The sequence below is a fragment of the Triturus cristatus genome, chromosome 9, assembly GCF_964204655.1.
Source record: "Triturus cristatus chromosome 9, aTriCri1.1, whole genome shotgun sequence".
In the NCBI taxonomy this organism is placed as follows: domain Eukaryota; kingdom Metazoa; phylum Chordata; class Amphibia; order Caudata; family Salamandridae; genus Triturus; species Triturus cristatus.
In genome coordinates this window covers 1,218,077,286-1,218,097,977 of record NC_140592.1, presented here as the reverse complement: position 1 = coordinate 1,218,097,977, position 20,692 = coordinate 1,218,077,286, and the positions used below count along the sequence as shown (strand labels likewise).

At 46.0% G+C, this 20,692-nt stretch overlaps 1 protein-coding gene across 5 annotated transcripts in view; it reads left to right on the top strand.

Moving 5' to 3' along the window:
• The window catches only part of SIPA1L1 (signal induced proliferation associated 1 like 1), an 820,039-nt gene that overhangs the window by 788,189 nt on the left and 11,158 nt on the right, over positions 1–20,692 (top strand). For 4 of the 5 annotated variants that reach the window (XM_085627288.1, XM_085627286.1, XM_085627287.1 and 1 more), the window contains 2 exons: positions 3,728–3,950; positions 5,945–6,085. In XM_085627288.1, the coding sequence (XP_085483414.1) occupies positions 3,728–3,950; positions 5,945–6,085 (364 nt within the window). The remainder of the gene's footprint in view (positions 1–3,727; positions 3,951–5,944; positions 6,086–20,692) is intronic. The other variant, XM_085627285.1, reaches the window with a different exon arrangement.

Below are 20,692 nucleotides of genomic sequence, written 5' to 3'. Positions count from 1 at the left end.
TCGACGTTCACATCCGGGTTTCCCTTACGAGGGAGTGTGACTCCTGATTGGGCGGCGGGTTCTGACGCGTCTCCTGTAGGCTCCTCCCACCGGGATTCCTCGGTTCTCTTAAAGGGAACATACGAGTCCTGTGGCCGGGACGGAAAGGGAGAGTCAAACAATCCTCCATCGCGTTCGACCAGGGTAGTGACCCCGTGACAGTATCTTTTTGCACTGAAGATAACAGCAACCCATCTTCTGATTCTCCCTTGACGATCGCATCTAATGATTGAGTGACTTGAAGGGTGTAGAAGGTCCATTATGTTTTAGGAACTATCATTGAACCTGGTCTCTGTAAGGGCTAGAATATCAAGGTTGCAGTGTGAGATTGGCAGTTTCCTATGTTTGTTTCACTGCTGTTCTACGGTTATGAAGCATTGAACCAAGGGTCAAGTATACTATTTTGGTGAAGGTAGGGACAATGAGTGGGTTCTGACTGAATAGGAGTAGTGTTCTTGTTCGCCAGTGTTTTCATTGCATAGGACTGGCGCTTGGTCCTAAATGACGAGATTGTGGTTAATCTGTTTTGGAAATGGTACAACAACCGGGATGAGTGTTCAGTAGTTTTGAAGTCAGGAGGACACAAAGTGGGATTGTCTGTCAGTAGGCTGTCATCGTCTTCCTGTGATATATTGGATTGAAGTGTGCCTGTAGGCGCTAGTCGATTGCTCCCAAGTCTCGAGTCTTGTATATTGTCGGACATTCTCTGAGGGTGATGGAGACTTTAAAAAGGCAGATAACCTTTTACATAGGCAGGTCATTCTATCTGCTATCCAAGATAATTGAGAGTTGAGGAGATCTAACTTATGTTCAAGAGGATTGTGGTCTGTCAAGTTTAAGCAGCATTAATAATCAATAGGCTTCTTGGTTTTTTAACTAAGATTGAATAGAGATCCTGAACTGTAGAGCTGAACCCATGTTGATGCTCGCTATTCTCCTTAGTCTGTGTTTCTAGGTTGTGATTTTCCTTTGCAGTAGACAGTAGTAAAAGATTAATGGAAGTGAGGGGCTGTGGTGATTTTCACAACATTGGACATCTTAATCTGACCCATATCATATGCTTTTTTTAAAGTTCAATTGGAGTGATGTCAGCTACAGCTTTGTAGTTGAAGGTGAGAGTAGTGGGAAAGCTGATGTGCTTAGAGAGATCAGTGTTGGGGACAGGCAGGTGCCATGATTCTTTGTGATGCTGTGCGGTAAAAGGAGCTTCTGTGGTCTAGTTCAGGGAACATTTAGGGAGAGGAGCCGAAAGAAAGGGGATCTTTTGCTCCTAGATCAGTGGAGAAGTTGAGATTGTATGGAGTGATATTGTGCAGCATATTTTAGTTGAAGGTTGTAAGTTGTTTTTTAAGAGTGTTATTGAGGTAGATCCAAGGTCATTATATGAACTGCGCATCTAAGTATGTATCTTTTGTTTTGCATGTTGTCGGTCAGATAAGGTGTAAGTGGAGCACAGTTCTTTAAGTGTGGTGTCGAATTGCGTGGGCATTTGATTTAGAGAGTGAAAGGAGTGTAGAGTTGAGGGAGGCCAGGAGAGCATCATCTCATATGAGAGTGAGTGGAGCGTGTCCTCAGATAGTAGAGACCTAGATTTAGCATTATCAGAGACAGCCTGTCGGTTGGTTGGTTGGTTTTTTATGAGAATTGGCGAAGGGGGATGTCTGAGTATCGAGCTGTTCAGTGATGTGAGTCAGCAGCTGAGAGCAGTCTTGAGGAAAGATGGTTTTTAAAGCATACTGAGAAAAAGAATTGCAGAAGCTCAGGAACTTTAGAGGAGTGATGGGAGTGCGTAATTGCTGAGAGTTGTGTGTATAAATTAGATGAAGTCACAGCAGGGGTTTAGGTATTTCAAGAATCCTGCAAGGAGGTTTACATATGGGGATGCAAGGCAGAAAATACCATCTTTATGGCATTCGGAAGAGTTGTGCAAAGTGTTTGAATAGTGTCAGATGTACATTTGTGAATACAATCTGTGGATTGTACCAGGATCCTGCTGTATATGGAGATTGTTATTAATCCATCATACAGAGATAGAACTATTTTTAGTTTGCATCTATAAGGCATGTTTGATGCCAAGAAAACATTCAGTTGATTCAGAAAGGTGTTAGACCACCACTCTGTATCTTGGGTAAATAAATTGAGCTCTTCCTTAGATCAGGGAAACATGCACCTTGAAGCCATTTGCTAGTAGCCATTTGATTCGCAGCAGCCTGAGTCACGCGCTGCCGTTGGTTTAATGCACCAGCACGGCAAGTTCTGTCCCCATGCCTTTCTTTTTGTTCCCATCAGCTACACCTTTGACTCTGGATTAGCAATAGATGTCAATGTGCAAGACTGAAATTGTTAGTACCTTCATATAGACTCATGATGTTCTTGTACTGTTTTGGTTTTTTAAACCGCATTCCTCATTTGACTAAGGGCATTGGCTTCCTTCTCTGTGGTTATTATACTGTTTTTGATATCCTCTAAGTACCCCCCAGGTGCTGAGGGTTTTAATTCAGTATGGTGTATATCCCACCTGCAGGTCTCTCCACATGCTTATGATCAGAAATTCATACTGGGTGTGGCTGTGTCAAGAATCCTTGGAAAGCGCTGTATCCCCATTTCAGCAGGCCCTATAGAGAAGAAAAAAATCATCCTTACATTTGGTCTGCCTCTGCTTACTGTCCTTGCAAGGCATGGTCTCCTACAGTACGCCCTTGAAAAAGCCACAGTTTGTCCTTCATGCACTGGCGGGTGCACTCTGCCTGCCCATTGCCAGCTTACTCCTCCACATCTGATCTTGCGTCTTCGTTGTCCTCTGTGACGTGGCCCCACACGTTTCTTCCTCAGAGAATGTCCCAGGGCTCTTGTTACACAGGGGTGAGCTCATGCATTGCCCGAGATACCCTGTAGGTTTTTTCTGGGCACTACAGGTCTGAGCCAAAGAAATCCCCTTTGTCTTGTCTTGCCCAAGGACACCTTGTGTGATGTAAATTGGTGCTCCAAATGAATACCAGGCATGACCAGCACCCAAAAGAATAGCCGCTGTTCCGAACTTTGTCCTCCACTGAGCTGCAGCACCATCGCAAACCTTGAGAAGGTGGACAAGGCCCCAAGACTGCAGCAGCACAGGAGCTTGAGAGGAAGCAGTAATCTCTGAGTTTGGCAAGTCTCGCCCCTCACCGCTCATTTTCATACATGACAGTTAATATAATTAGAATAACCTTTATTAATGTAATCTTCCTTTTCAATTTTGTATAGTTACATAGATGGTGTGAAGTACAGCACCTAAAACTCCTTCCCCGGAATTAAGATAACCCTCTCGAGACATTTTGAACAAAGCAAAAAAAAAGTCAATCCTTGCATTGATTCTTTCTGCTTCACTTCTGGGGACCTCATAGGCGCAGGAGTCTGACTTAACACTGCCAGATTGGCCTTGGCAGCACATCAAAGACTTCTTATGTAGCACAAAGTTCCAGTGTTGAGTGTTCGTGCCACCATGCGATTGAATTCAGCATAATTTGCAGCATAACTTTTTTATTAAGGTTGAATAATTTTGAGAAACATTATAGCCGATTTTGTTTTCCACAGATACTGCATACTTTGGTTTCTTTCAGTACTTTGGTTCCAAATTTATTTGTAACAATGGCCTCTTGTGATACAAATGTTTGCTGATATCTATATGTGCTATCTTTGCCTCCCACAGTCTCCTTTTGCTACTACTCCTACAAGACGTTCTTTGCACAGAACTCTGTCAGATGAAAGTATTTACAGTGGTCAAAGAGACATTGCCTTTGAAAATGCACGCATTTCCCTCCTGGACCAAGCACTGCCAAATGTTGTTCTCTTCAGCAGCACCTACCCATCTCTTCACAAATCTTTACCTGAAAGAAGGCCGTCATACACGTTGGGAATGAAGTCTGTACACGGTATGAGATTTTTTTTTTTTAAATGTAATCCACGCACAAACAATAGTTAACAGTTGTTACAACTTTGTTCTTTGAGTCTCAAGTGAATAACCAGGAGTGCAGTGTGGGAGCAGGTTACAGCTGCCTGGGCCATGGAAAAATAAGCTAAAACATAAAATAATGGAGGGGTTAGTAGAGGGATCCGGCAACACAGTTTGAACAGTGTGGATAGGAGAAAGACGACAAATACCTCAGAGTGGAGAAAGTGGTAGAAGAGAAGTGCCATTAAAAATGCGAAAAATGGGGACCAGTGGGTGAGCGGTGGTTAGGAAAACAGGAAGAAAGAATCTGGAGAAGAATCAAGGGCAAAGGAGAGATGAAAGCACATGTGCTCCCATGAGGTGTTAAAATTATAATAAACAGTCCCCTCAAGTCAGGAATGGAAGGGGACAATCCAGTCAAATGCAGTGTAAATCAGCAATGCTTCAAGGGCGGGACAGACGCAAACATACAGAGGAAAGCCATTGCATAAGGACCAGAATATTGTGGTAGATAAGAAAGCCATCCAATCATGGCAAAGGAGCTGACTCCAAGCCCTCTGTAGATATTGTATTATAGACTGTAGGTCTTGGGCAGCAGGTAGCTAAAGCTGTCTGTAGCAGAGACATAAAAACCTACTAGCTAGAGATGATAGTGGAGTGTGTAATTTCCAGGATAGATGTCCGAATGAGGTGCTGCCTGAAAGCCATATCTTGCAGCAAACTCAAGGATGTGCAGCAAGAATACAGGCTTCGGACTTGCCACAGCTTCAACAAACCCATGAATCCTATGAGTACCATTCATATTTCTAGAATCTCCTAATGTCTTTCTAAGAGACTTGCAAATACTGGTCATGTGGATTACAGGAAGTCCACTTGGATTCAGCACGCATATTTAACAACTGTATTATCAATATTATGATTTTACTTCTCTGGGTATTTCCCTGCTTGATTTGCATGAATACATTTTGCAGTATTTCATCTAAGTCCGGATTCCTTTATTTTACATTGCTTTCTTACTGATTTCGAAGGGTTTCAAGAAAGTTGACAACTGTCTTCTTTATTGTTGTTATTCAAAAGAAAAAAATCTTGCAGAATTACATAATTTAAAGGGCATCATGCCAGTTTGTTAGTTGTTGGTGCTCGGAGATTTTAAAAACAATGAAATAAGGTTATAAAAACCGGGCACGGTGAGTAAAGGCTAGAGGGGAATCTTCACAGTCGGCAGCTCTGGACGGGCTGTACAGAATAATATCTCCAGTTCACATTTAGGGTAACATGACGGTAGGCATTTAGAATTCACTTGCTGACTTGTCAGTGTAGCTTGCCTCATCAGATGAGAATAGAAGACCTTGCACATGAGCTCTATTGTTCAAACATGAATGTGGATGTGTCCCCCTCTGAAATTTAAAAAAAAATATATATATTTTCTGCTGCTCTAGAGCACTTAGAAGCAGGAGAATGAAGATTGAATTGCTATAGATTTATCACCACAATCATGTTAGTGGTTCTGCTTATTTTCTCATTTGGTGAACGTTGCTGCTGACATTTTATTTGTCTTCAATGTGGCTACAGTTAATATTGGGTGCACTAAACTACAATTCTAATTTTAAATATTTAAAATGTATCCCTCATGTTCTAGTGTTCTTGAGTGTGCAATTCTTTAATAAGAGGGGTTGATGTTCCTCTCACTATCCTTGTAATGTTTCACAGGATTGATAGTTATCTGAAACACATCTCCCTCAGTGGGTTTTGAAGTGGTTGCAGTACAGCTGTTTTTTTGCTTCGGGTTGGCATGTTGACTTAATGCTTGGTGCCAGGGGGTTTAGACAATTGGCCTCCTTTCCTAGTAAAATCTAGAGAACAAGTTAGTATGCAGTCATTACATTGAGAAAAATCATGAGATTCCCATCTCACATTATTAAGAATGGGAAATTACTTTGTGGAGAATATTTATTCTATGTTTTGCTTCTGCAGGAGAGTTCTCTACCTCAGACACTTCTCTCACTGACTTCCGTGACCAGCGAAGGCAACCGATGCCAGACCCTGGCCTTATGCCACTTCCTGATGCTGACCTGGATTGGTCAAATTTGGTAGATGCTGCCAAAGCCTTTGAAGGTAAGTATCCGTTTTGTGTCAATAGATTTATTTTAAATACTCAAAAAAAGTTATTTAAGCAGCATTTGTTCATCTTCCAAGTTGGACTATTACTGCACTACATTATTTAATAGAATTTCTGGTGTATACTAGGCAGTGCATAATAAGGTGTTTTATTCAAAATTGCAGATTCCTAGTCTGATTGTTTTGAATGTAGCTTCTCACCAATAAGCCACACCCAATCCCTGCACTCCCACCTGGGAGGTAAATATACCACTGCACCTTTGAATAATATACACTTTTGAGCATGTCTTACCACCCCTGGCACAGCAAGACGTCAACACAAAACAAACAGCACCTTTTGAAAATGGGTTTTATTTAACAAAATGCAAAGACTCTATCACTTTTAGAATAAGGCTTGGGGTTTATTACATAATACTCTCTAAACAAAGGCTATCTCAGATACCAAATGCATAAGATTCAAATATATGTAGCAAACTTATAATCTAAAGGCATGAATCAATAACTGAGCAAACTATAGAGCAAACTATAATACTGATTAATAAACAAGCAATAACTGATATAAGATAAGATACACTGGACGTCTTGCAAGAGATCAGAAATATATACACATACAGTAGAAGATCACTCAGGATGTGCACCTCCCACACCACAAAGAAAGCACCTCAAATGATCAAAGAACCACACAACTAAACACATCACCTGGTGCATACTCTGCCCACTTCTGACCGAGGGAATCACAGCCGGGGATCAGAGCTGAGCAAGCCAGGGTTCAATCCGGGATAGACACGTCTGCCCTCGCTCGGAATCCAAACTCCCAGTTTCTCAGCCTTCAACCCTCAGCTTTAAACACACTAGAAGATTTGTGAAAGACCTCCTCCCACCGCCAGAGGAATTTTACCAGAACTGGCCAAGTTCCAAACAAGCATCTCCATGGCAGTAAGGAGCTCTCAAGTCTCTTCCTCCATTCGCACTTCTCCCAGCCTCTGTCTTGACGAAGCTCTCACAAGGCCTTCCAGAAAACAGCAAAACCTTGAATGTGAATAACCCAAACAACTTGCAAGCACTGCTGTGCACGCAGCAGCAAGGCAGAGTCAGACATGAGGCTCTGTCAAAGGCAATAGTCAGCACCTATAAGTCTCATCCACACAACTTACAAGCACCACTGTGCACACAGAAAAGTTTGAAGCAAGGTAAAGTCAGAAAGCAGGAGGGCATGAGGCCATGTCAAAGAAAGACAGCAATATTACAGGACGGAAGAGAAGCAGATATATGCAGGACCGTCCTACATTAAGGCTAGGGTAAAATAACACACTAAAGTCCGTTAAAATGATGGTGGTCGGAGGTCATCATAGGGTGCCAGACTACAAGAGTGGCTCTTTCACTACAATGATGCAGAAAGTTTAGATAATACATTTTTGCTGCTGAACATTTTCCACATACTTCAATAGATTTTGGATAAGTTGATAATATTAATTCGCCCTTTAATAGCAGTCTACCATTAGAATGTCATCATAGTGAATTTTTGTTTTTACTATGTGGTACAGCTTTGCAAATGGTTCCATCACAGACTAGATTTATTTGGTTTTGTTGAGGTGTAGTCAGGAGATTGGGTAGATCAGTTTGCATTGCCCAGTGCCGTGGAGTGATGCAGTGTAGAGTGCAGTGGTGTAGATTGGCCTAGAGTGCATTGGCGTCCTGCAGTGGTGTGGTATGGCGTAGAGTGCAGTGTCAGAGAAGATTGTTTCAAAGTAGAGTGCAGTGGTGCATAGGAGAGTGCATAGAATGCAGCGCAGTGGTGCATAGGGGAGTAGAGTTCAGTGGTGGAGTGTAGTGTATTGATTTGTTCTGATCATATTAAAGTATTTGTTTCTAGCACACTTCAGAATTTACACAAAATGTTCTTAATTTGTTCTTTAATAACTCTGCTATATTTTAAAATACTTCCACAGATCATTTAAATATTGTTGTGTGCTAGAATAAAAACCTCTCCCACCCCCAGTATCACGCAAGATTGTCACATAAATCCGCTCACTTTAAAGTCGGAGAATGAAAAGTAAACACCAAGCTCCTTCGGACTACAGAGCTTGAGATTTGACCTCTATCTTTGAACGCACAGCAAATGTGACAAGACAAGAACAAGATGTACAGGCATGTTTATAGAAAAGAGCACTCTTGGAACAATACAAGGAGAGGTAGTGTGAAAGAACTTTGCTCCTTGGGAAGGATGAACTCGGGCTGGAACAGCTTAAAACAAATAAAGCCAGGAAATAACCAGAAAATGTAAGTTACAAACCACAAAGCCGATGGTAAGCGACGAGCAGAAGGTATTCCCAAGGAAGCCTTCTGAATGTACTCAAGATGTCTTTAGCAAATCAGACAGCTGTGCTGTCTGGTAGGCTTCAACCCTAAAAAGTGTAAGTATTGAGAGTACTGTTCCATAGTAGAAGGAAATGGGATCTATATAGGGAAGAATAGTTAGTCGTTGGGCAGTGCATTAAGGTATCAGTCGTATATTGCCCACCAGATATTCACCATCATTAAAGCAGCCCGTGGAAGGATTGCTGCAGTTCTTATATCTGGTGCCTTAGTTTGTTTTCTCACGGGATCCATACCATAGAGCAAGGGTAGTCACAAACATTTCTTCTGGGGCCGAAGTGCACAGTCTAGGTTATCACCGGGGGCCGCACAGATGACGTGGGGGGTGTGGCTGGGGCATTTCAGGCAGGGCTTAGTTGGGTGGGCATGGTGGATATTTTTGTGGACAAATTGTACTACATGGAGTGAAACCAAATATGGAATTCACAAATTACTTAAACAAACAGTTCAAAAGATTGAGAGAATGCTGCATTTTGAAGTAAACATGTGGATTGGTTTGAAATCGAACTATTCCAAAGGATGTTCAACTGATAGGTGCCCAAGTTTGCTGCGAACACAGACTACGTGGTTTAGGCAGGCACACTCAGAGGCTGGGCTTGCCCAGGGCAGAGTGCCCTGACTACATAGGCAGAGGCGTAGCTAGAGCTTGTGGCGCCCGGGGCTATCCCTCAGATTGCCGCTCCTGGGGAGGGGGGGGGGGGGAGGGGGCGTTGCTGGGGAAAAAGGACCGCAAGCACTTGAAAGAGGACCGAGAGACACGTGGTATCGCCACTAATAGTTACCTCGATCATGCAAGTTACATGCACATACATGACACGGTCCAAGGCTACACAGTTCAATACACCGGTGACTGGCAGTACAAAAGAGAACACACAGACTGCATGATCTATCTGGGGACTCAGAAAAACCGCATGTGACATCCATCAGAGAGCTGCGTGAACAATTATCTGGTAATCCCCTCAGCACAATGCAAACATGCACATACATGACACTGTTCAGGGATCCATCATCTACAGCTGACATTAAATGACCAGTCATCATGGTCCCCCCATTAAAGCAGTGCACTTTGTGATCTGCATGGTACATGTTCTTTGCAGCAGGCATATTAACCCTCTGTGCTACATTTCCAGGAGTCAACCCTTCCACTAGACAAAACTCTGATCTCTCTCTAGGAAGAACATTAATCACAGAAGTTATCATGACATTTTTATTATTTCTGAAAATTGCTGGAGGCCAGGAAGGTGGCAGCAAGTTTTTTTTAAACCATAATATACTTGCAAACACTACATACCCACCCGAAATAGGTAAGCAGTGCGGTCACACCGTTTGCACCGCCCTAACCTGCTCAAGGTTCATGTGACCTCAGTGACAGAGTCACAGTGACTGGATCACTGTTGCTCTAGGGTGTGCTGCTTCGTAGGCCTGCCCGCAAGACAGGAGATGAACTTCAGTATGGATTGTGGTGGACAGGCCTACAAGGTTAACTCACAATTGACACCACTAGGGTACACCTGCTTGTGCCAAGACATCAAGCCTTCTAAGGTCTAGCATGGGAATATGCTCCTTCAGTAGAGTGTTCTGGTGGGCTGGTCATGAAGGGTGAACCCAGTTCCCCAGTTCCAAATTCGACAGCTCTGGCCATAGTGCCACATCCTCTCCCCCACTGAACACCATACTGCCCCACTGAGAGAAACTCGCACTGCCTTCAGCTCCAACCTAATTGTGCCCGCTATAAACACTTGGATGTGGCTCAATTCAAATTCTACACTTGATAAGAGTAATATGCTGCATAAAAAAAAAAAGTAAAAGCAAACACTCATAGGGAATGCAAGATTAAGTAAAGCATGTAAAATGTAAGTAGAAACAACATGGTTACCTTTTTTTTTTTTTTTTTTTTTTAGTTATAGCTGCAATGATTACAAAACAATACAACCAATATAACCAGCCAGTCGTTTTCGTAGCATATCCATATACATAGTGTTGTCATGTGCCATACAGTGATGTACATACTTCAATATTGGTCGTGTCGATTCCATAGTGGACAATGCATATTTTTAGAATAAGTCCGTAAGTTTCAGGGGCTACGCACATTAGCATAGTTTCATGTAGACTCGAACATACAGAACCCACAGGCAATTATAGCTGTCGTAATGTTCCACTCCAACCCGTACAATTGACCTTGGTCTCTATTCTAGATCACAAAGAAGGGAAGACAAAGTGGTCCAACTGTACGCGGGGAATCCCCCGAGCGCCCCCCCCCCCATCAACCACAGAAACTACCCATCCAAGGTGTCACTATGTGCCTCTGTGTCCTGACATTCCTGAGCCCACCGCACGAACGGCTCCCAAATATCGCGAGGTCAGGGTGTTGACGGCATCAACTCCCAGAATGTGTTCAGCTGTGTATGTCCATATGTTGCATCAGCCAGCCAGCCCTTTATTGTAGGTACCCTCCTTCTGCCCCAGCACACCGCCACCTGCCTTTTAGCGAATAATAGAAGCAACGCATGCAATTTGCGCGATTTTGGTGGAGTATCCCTAACATATCCCAATATACCAAGTACAGGGGATGGGATATCTGATGGCGCAACAATCTGGTTCACCAAATGAAAAATCTGACACCAATAATTCTCGATCAGTGGGCAAGACCATGCTATGTGTAAAAAAGAGGCAGGGGAGTACCTACATCTCCAGCATTCATCAGTCTCCCGGAGCCCCATCCTTTTCACACTGATGGGGGTTCTGTAGAATCTGTGCAAATATTTAAAATGTATTAACCGTAGCCTATAGTTGGGAGCGAGCACAGTGAGCTGCCCACAGCAGAAGTTCCATTGTTCCTCTGTCAGTGGGGATTGGAGGTCGTCATTCCAATAATGGAGGGATTTAGGTGTGACCACTGGTGCTGTGCTTTGCATTTGCCGGTATATACGGGTGACTAACTTGCGTGGAGATGGGGAGCCCACCACACCCTCCAAAGCAGTGAATGTCGGAGGGGCCGCCGAAAAGTCCCCGCTGAGTGCGCGGCATGCTGCCCGCAATTTGTGATACAAAAACAATTCAGAGAAGGGCACAGTGCGGCCCTCCTCTGTCACCGGGGGGGACATGAACGTGTTGTCAGGGAAGAGATCAGCGAATGTATGAAGGTGCATTTTCTTCACTAAGGGTTTGTCAATGCCATCTTCAATACACGGCAGCATCGTGTTATGCACCAAGGAAAGCGAGGGGGCATAGAGCAACGGGACTCCCGCCCTCTTACGCAATTCCTCCCACGCCCATCGTAGTGTTCCAGCAGTATCCACATCCCATCTAGGGCGTTTCGCTGTGGCACATATTAACTACTTTTAATGGAATTGGCGCAACAGCATCCCGTTCCACCGCCACATGTGGTTGAAAGGGAGTTGGGTGGGTCCAAAAGTGCAAAAATTGGACTTGAGCGCAAAGTGCATATAGCCGCATGTCTGGGGCGCCCAGGCCTCCTTGTTTTAAGGGCAGCGTCAGCATGTCCCAGGACACCCTCGCTTGTCCGCCTGCCCATGCTAGTTCAACCAGATGTGATCTCAAGGTGGTAAAAAAATGTGATGTGAGCGGAATCGGTATGTTTGCGAACAGGTAAAGGAATTTAGGTAATATAATCATTTTAGCCACCGCTATCCTCCCTGTGAGTGACAAGGGTAGTTTCGCCCATATCTTTACCTTTTCTCCCAGCCACATCATCGCTCTCCCATAGTTAAAGTTCTAGATTTCTTGAAGATCTCGACTTATCCATATCCCCAGATATTTGACCTCGTCTGCCTCCCATCTCAGGGGGTATTCAGAGGATACCCTTGAGGTGTTATCTGTCAGCGGGAAAATTACCGACTTGGACCAATTGACAGATGCCAGCAAGGCCTGCAAAGCGGACAAATTCACGTAACACAGGGTTTAGATTTTCTTCCGGGTTTATAAGATAGAGGGTCACATCGTCCGTGTACAGTGATATTAGGAGATTTCTAGAACTGAACCCTATACCTCTCGCCGTGTGATGCTGTCTGACTCTGGCAGCCAGAGGCTCCATAGCTATGGCAAACAATAGCGGGGAGAGGGGGCAACCCTGCCTCGTACCACGCGAAATGGGGAAGGGTTCCGAAACCAGACCATTCACCCTCTCCCGGGCACTGGGCATGGTGTATAAGAAGCACATTTTTTTTAATGAGGAGTGGGCTAAAGCCCATCCTGCCCAATATAGCAAATAAATAGGGCCACTCAAGAGTATCGAAGGCCTTGGTGGCGTCCAAAAACACCACCGCCGCCTGAACATCTGGGTGCAAGTAATGCAGGGCTGAGAAGATCGTGCGTAGATTGTGTGAGGTTGATCTCCCTGGGATAATTCCCGACTGATCGGGGAGCGCTATCATAGGCAACATTGGCTGCACCCGGTTTGCAATTAGTTTGGCAAGGATCTTCACATCTACATTTATCAAGGAAAGGGGCCTGTAGGAGTCTAAGTCTTCTGCCGGTTTATCTGGTTTTAGCAGTGTAATAATCAGAGCCTCACGCATGGATGCAAGCAAGACGCCCGTTTCCAAAGCCTCTTCATAGACGGCTAACAGCCTAGGGGCCAGCTCCTCAGTGTATGCCTTATAAAAGGCTGTGGTTAGGCCATCCGGTCCCAGGGCCTTGTCGGGTGGCAAGCTCTTTATAACCTGTGCCACATCTTCCGGACTGATCGGGAGATCCATGCATTCCCTGTGTGTGTTATTAAACCATACCAGCGCAATCGAATCCAGAAAAGATTCCAACCCTTCCGGGCACGTCCCCTAAGTAACTGTATATAGTTTAGAGTAGAAATCAGAAAAGGCACCCAGGATATCTCCTTGTCCTCTAACCGGGACGCCAGATGTTGTGCGCAGTTCATGTATATATGTCGCAGATCTTGGTGCTTTCAGCATACCTGCTAATGCCCCTTACCCGGTCTCCTCCCCTCGCCATACCTTCTAGCCTCCGCATATTTACCTAAGAATTTTACCTCACGCTGCGCCTCCTCAGCATAGTCCAATAGCTTGGCTTTCACCAGTCCAGATATATCCTGCTCGCCCGTATCAAAAAATTTGTTCGAGTTCTTTTATATTGGCCTCCAGAAATGCGAGGGTGCTTCTTATCGCCCTTAACACTCCAGCCTGACGGGCAATACACTGGCCCCTAATTTAAACTTTAAATGCTTCCTATAGGGATGTCTCGGTGGCTACCGACCCAGCATTGAGTTCAAAATAGTCATTGATATCCTTCCTAATCTCCTCCCTAAAAGCATCATCAAGTAGAGCATGAGGCGGGAGGCGCCATGCGAATGCCGGGCGTGGAAAGCCCGGGATCAGCATTTTCAACAAGCAGGGAGCGTGGTCAGATAGAGAACGGGGCATATGCTCCACATCTACAGTCCACAGGGCTACGTCTCGCGACACTAGCCAATAGTCTAGGCGGGACCAAGCGTTGCGGTGGGCCGAGATGCAGGTACCCTCCCTCAGCTCCTCATGTCTGCCTCGCCAAATGTCAATTAGTCCGCCATCAGCTATTATTTCCTGTAGGGCAGTGCTAGCCATCGGGTTCAGTGTTCGAGCGACCCCCTTCCTATCCATTGTGTCATTCAGGACAGCATTGAAGTCTCCCTCCCAGAGAATCGTATTGCAACCAGTAGCCCTAACCTGTGTCCAGATCTTATGAAAAAAAAGTAGGGGAGTCAATGTTAGGACCATAGACAGCCACAATAACCACAGAAATACCACATACCAGTCCCAGAACCAAGACATATCGACCCTCCGTATCCCCTTGGACCTACCCCTCCCTCTAGTCCAACCCCCGTCAGGTCAGTATCGCCACACCACGGGCATAGTTGGAATATATAGCCGAATAAGTATGCCCCCATCTATTATGACGCAATCGCTGGGATGATGTGGTATTTAAGTGTGTTTCCTGCAGCAGGCAGACATCCACATTGTGGCGTGCTAAGTAGGCATGTACCAGCCTTGACTTCCTATTGTCATTTAGCCTCCGAACATTCCAGGTCAAACAATTCAACGTTTTATCAGCTTTATGCATATCTTGCTATAATACATAAATAGAAATCAACAGATCGACAAGACCCATTCCATACGCAGATGACACTAGACACACATCTTATTGTATTGGGACTGGCATCAAACAATAGAAAAGTCCCTCTCCTCCACCACCCACCCACTCCAACCCCCCAACTAGGTTGTAGAGTACCCATCACAACTATGAAACCCAAAACAGTGTGCAGCAAGCAAGGGAACATTCCCATGGGGGCCTAGCTATGCCGGCCACTACCCTGTATTGGACAGGGTGGCCGGAAAACCTGCGGGGGATGTGTACCGCCCAAAGACACATTTACTAAAAACAATGAGAGACAACGTAAAGGAAAGTCTGGAGAAATTCAAATGCACACATAAATCGACAATATTCCAGCACCCAGTCTAACAATTTGTCAGGTCCCATATATCCACAATACGATACCCATGTTAGTCATTGTCACTCAGCTGGCCTCCTGATGCTCCCGCTCGAGGCCCTTTTGTTTTCTTGCCTCCGATATGTTTAGCGAACTTCAAAGCCGATTTGGCGTCAGTAAATATGTGGGCAGTTCCTTCAAACAATACTTTCAGTTTAGCGGGGTATAGGAGAGAGTATGGGATCTGTGCCTGTAGAAGAACACGCTTTGCCGGGAGAAATTCTCGTCTCGCCGCCTGGACAGCTGGAGTGAAATCTGGGTAGAATGAGATATTATTGCCTTTATGCGTGATGCTGCCCTTTTCTCTAGCCAATCGTAGGACGAGGTCCCGATCTTGATAGTTCAGAAGCTTCGCAATAATAGGCAGAGCGGGTGCCCCAACAGGAGGTTTCTGCCCCAGCGACCTGTGCGCCCTTTCCACCACAAACACCGCAGACAGGTGTGGATCAAATAGCTCGTGTAACAGGTCGGTGATATAGGTTTCCATTTTAGATATTGCAGTCGTCTCCGGAATACCGGTAACGCGAAGGTTATTGCGTCTTGATCTTGCTTCCAAATCTTCATTCTTAGCTCTGATAATGCCGAGCAGTTTGTCCATATGCAGCAACTGGTCCTTCGTTTCAACCTGGAAGTCATGAAACTTCGTATGACGATTGTCCAGTGTGTCCAACCGCGTCTCATGGGTTGCCACCTGTGATTTCACAGTCTAATTGGGAGGTTAGGGTATCCAGTTTAGTGTCAATGTTGCGGAGACTCGATCGCATCTCCAACATAAGTGTCCGCAACTCCTCACCATGATCCTCCGCAGTGGGATCACGTTGACCCTCCGTCTGAGTTTCCGAGTCCGCATGTCGCGTGGAGCGCTTATGTTCGAAGGTCCGCTTCGGCTGCTTAGCATCCTGCTTGCCCATTTCTATTGTAACGGACTAATAGCCTGTGGAGAGGAACAGTAGAAGCACCCCTGAGCCAGCAATAGCGAGTTTTGGTTGTTAATAACGTTCCACACTTTAGGCAGTGCTCCGCCTATGGATGATCGTTATTTATGTGGGGAGTGTAATTGTTTAGAGCCAATGTGCACCACGTATAGGAATGCTGCCTAGGTTGGCACCCCCCATGGGCATCGGCAGATCCACAAGGTGGCGCAACCCACCGCACAATGACACGGTTATTTCCCGGGGAGATCTTCTTACAGCGCCTGGCTTGGTCTTAAATTTCGCAGGGAGTCGGCAATGCAACACCCGCCCACATATGGCAAGGAGCAGGCCAATATCAATTAACAGAAAATGTTCATCGCAGGCAAGTAGTGTACATCACCGCCACACAGCAGCCTAGATCCAACAGCCGCCTCACCAGCAGGCCACTCATGATCCCTACACAATCTCTTCTTCCACAAAGGGCACAATCACGTGTCCGCGTCACAAGTTCCCCCAAACGTGCAGCAGCAGAGGCACGCAACAAAGGCGAACAGCGATGTAGAAACAAAGCAGTTCGTAATCCCCAGGGGCCTCCACTAGCCCGATCAGGTAAGGCGTCTACAGGCGCCGGTGCCAAGTGCAGCCACCAATGTCCTCCAGGCAGCCAGGGACTGATGCTACAGCTCCAGGAACCGCAAACTTTGCTTATATGCACCGCGGTGTCCCACCAGAGGCGTTCACGGCGCCCAGGCACTCGCACCGCTCCACCGAAGCGTTCCCCTTAAGCAGTCACAGTAACGCTCTTAAGATGGCGGCCCCGCACCTCTCCGCCCAATGTCGGTTATAACTTGCAGATCCTCCACATGGCAGGCATGTCCAAAGCGCCTCGCCGCCTCCACAAGCAAGCACCTTCACCAGCACTCGGGATCGCAAGCGCCTACCTCTCAAGCGCGGCACACCGCGGGGCACCCGACAGCACCCCCGCTTGCAGTGACGGCGTCCGGCGCTCACCGCAGCGTCTCGCCCGTCCGCAGGCTTCTGTTCCACTTTCCGCCTCCACAGGCACCGGAGGAAGCACGCGCCGCAGCCGTTCTCCGACGGGGGGGGCACCCGCCGCCAGAGTCTATCAAGCTCCGGCAATGACGGGCGAAGCTCCCCCTCCCAAACAAAGGCCGCGCACAGCGAGGCAACCCCGGCCTCGATTGAAAGCGCCACCCGTCGTCTCACCAGCATTCACCACAGGCGCCTCACGCCGCGGACTTCAACTGGCCACAGCTGCAACCTGTATGTGGTTGGACGGGTAAGAGGGACCTCCGCCTATATCCCACGTCGTCAGCAGCGATCAGAGACGGTCTGGGCAGGCATTTACCACCCGAAGTGCAGGATATTTTAAAGGATATTTGTCCGGCCGGCGGAGCACACTCAGAGAACAGCCATTCCGCTGCTCAGCAGGCCACGCCCCAACAACATGGTTACCTTAACGATCTCTCACTCACTCTTCAGAAATCAGCGAGTGGTTTTACCTGAAAAGTTAAGGACATGACTACAGGGCCCTGAAGGGAACCGTTTCAATGTCCATTGCTTATATCCTTACAAAACGTAAGCAGTATGGTTTAAAAAGACCACATCCATAAACAGAGCCATGGTACACATTTTGTTTTCCAATCCATCCATCAACCAGGTATTGCAATACATCCAGGAATGGTGAACTTTCCCACCTGGGAACAACAATGCTGTTCAAAGAAAGACGAGAAAACAAAAGTAGCGCTTCACTGCAAAGTCTGTAAAGTGAGGCTGATGTGTTTGGATGTGAATAAAACCAATCTGGCCACTTTGCAACCACTCTGTCTTGCTTTATTTAGTTATGTATTTATTTTTCATATTTAAAACCTTCTATTTCTCTCCATCCCGCAGCACTTTGGAATAGAAAAATTTCAGAAAAAGGGCATTTCCCGCAAGAGTGTTTTTCTTTTTTGGATCCATTTCACAGGGAAGCAACTAAATGAAAGAAGGAAAGTTAGGTTGTGAACCGTTTCTTCAAGTCACGGTTTTCAGTAAGTGAGGAGCAAGACCGAAAGAGAGGGAATAATAGGAAGAGAGGGGGGGACAGCTGCCAGCACAAAAAAGAAGAGGACATTGCCCGAGTCCTATTCCTTCTCTGCCCGTCCCCGAACGCCCACGAAAGCAAGCCGAGCCTTATCTGAATGCCTTTGTTCGCCCCCAAAATAGTGCCGCCTGGGGCGGACCGCCCCCACCGCCTCACCCTAGCTACGCCACTGTACATAGGCAAGACAACTGCCTACCTACTAAAAAAAAAACAACCTGTCCTTAAATATTTTTTTAAAAAATACTGATGTTGCTGGGTTAATTAAATGACCTACTGAAAACGAGGCAAAAAAAGCAATGAATTCCCATTAACACATTTTTGTGGATTTTTAAAACAGCCAAAACCAATATTTACCTCTTCTATGCCCATCATAGTTTGTATAAATCTGGAGAAACCTGCTAAGGAACACCATCATGCTTCTTTCTACAAAGCAGAGTCAGACTGAATGCATTTGAATATTGAGGATAAGTCCTGTTCCTAAAACAACCCGAACTTCCTTTGAAACAAGCCCAACATCCCCCCGCCCAAAAACAACGATGTTGGGTGGCTACAAAAAGCAAAGTTTAAAAACACAGACTAATACTAAAAATATTGGAATTGAATACTGATCATAGTAGAAATCATGCATAAGGCTCCTTAAAATCACCATCTCAGCCACCCTTGGGGCTTCCACCCTCGCTTCACCAAACACTCACAGCCTCCCCCTCACTGTTCTCAGGGTGCCCCTCAACTCCTGGCACGCTGACTTACTCGGAAAAATGAAACTTCGGCTGTAGATCCCTGTGAGGTGCGCAAGTTGCCCTTTCTCATTTAATTGCCTTTCTTCAGACAGCTTGGCTTCAGAAGAGTTCAGGGTGGTGATCACGTGAGAGGCAATGCTGTCAGCGACCCACGGACTGAGAGCTCAGTCCTAATTCTGGCCAATTCCGGGAGCGAAGCGAGGTAGGGATGGCAATAATGCACAGCTGAGAGCTAAATGCTGGTGGCGGGGAAAGGCTAGGGCTGGTAAGGAAGGACTGCTGGTCTGGAAAAGAAAGCAAAAAAATCTGCATGCCCTTTTTAAAAGCATCTTGCGCATGCAAGTGAAGTCACTGAGCAAGAGGGGGGGGGGAGGGGTGCAAGTGAGATACTCATTTTCTGGAAATGCTATTTAGATGCTTTAGGTTTACTGTGAATGCGGCCGCCGAGGTACGAACAACAGGCAGAATAATGACCGGTGACTGTCTGCTATTGTTTTCCACACAGAGGCCGCATGGAAAGGTCTGGCGGGCCGGGCCGCAAGTGTCCTGCGGGTCATACTTTGAGTACCTAAGCCAAAGAGGATTGAGCCACAGATATTCTGTGAAAAGTGTTAGGGTTCGAGGCTCTCTTCCAGCTGCAGCTGTTCGTATTGAGCTTGGTTTAGTGTTTCATTGGAACAAAGTGTTGTCCCTCTATCTAAATTGATTTAATTTTCCTAGAAGAGCGCTTTATGTACACCAAGCAATCTTTTATAGGAAGTACAAAAATTGAGTTCAGAAACTTGCCTGGTGTGTTGAGGTTGACTGATAATACCTTGCCTGATATGTCACGGTTAACTGCTAGCATTATCTCGCCTAGTTTGTCAAGGTTAAATGTTAGTATTACCTTGTTGGTGTGTCGAGGTAAAATGCTAGCTTTACCTTGATTGGTGTGTTGAGGTTAATTGCAAGCATTACCTTACTTGGTTTGTTGAGGGTAACTGCTAGCATTACCTTGCTTCAAGACCTGGCTCTTCGACAGACCCCCCTCCTTGATAGGCTGGAACCAGCACCCCTCCCCCCTAGCGCCTTGAGACCCTCACGGATTAGTAGTCGCGCTATAACAAAATTCCGATTGATTGGTGTATTGAGGTTAGCTGCTAGCAGTACCTGGCCTGGTGTGTTGGTTAAATTTTAGCAGTAGCTTGCCTGGTGTGTTGTTATTAACTACTAGTATTACCTTGCTTGGTGTATTAAGGTTAGCTGCTAGCATTACCTGCGCTGGTGTGTGAAGGTTAACTGATTGCAGTACCCTGCCTGGTGTGTTAAGATTAACTGTAAAAGCACTCTGTGACTATTCACTGTAAATTGTAAATTCCTCCAATATTCATCACTGGGCGTTGTATAACTGCTGGCATGCCTACCCAAGTTGGCATGGTTACTGAGACAATCAATCAATCAAGGGTTTGTGAAGCGCACTACTCACCCGTGAGGGTCTAGAGGCGCTAGGGGTGTTGGCAGCTCCGGATCAGCCGCAGCTTCGGATCAGTCGAAGAGCCAGGTTTTGAGGTCCTTCCTGAAGGTTTGCACGCTGACTTACTCGGAAAAATGAAACTTCGGCTGTAGATCCCTGTGAGGTGCGCAAGTTGCCCTTTCTCATTTAATTGCCTTTCTTCAGACAGCTTGGCTTCAGAAGAGTTCAGGGTGGTGATCACGTGAGAGGCAATGCTGTCAGCGACCCACGGACTGAGAGCTCAGTCCTAATTCTGGCCAATTCCGGGAGCGAAGCGAGGTAGGGCTGGCAATAATGCACAGCTGAGAGCTAAATGCTGGTGGCGGGGAAAGGCTAGGGCTGGTAAGGAAGGACTGCTGGTCTGGAAAAGAAAGCAAAAAAATCTGCATGCCCTTTTTAAAAGCATCTTGCGCATGCAAGTGAAGTCACTGAGCAAGAGGGGGGGGGAGGGGTGCAAGTGAGATACTCATTTTCTG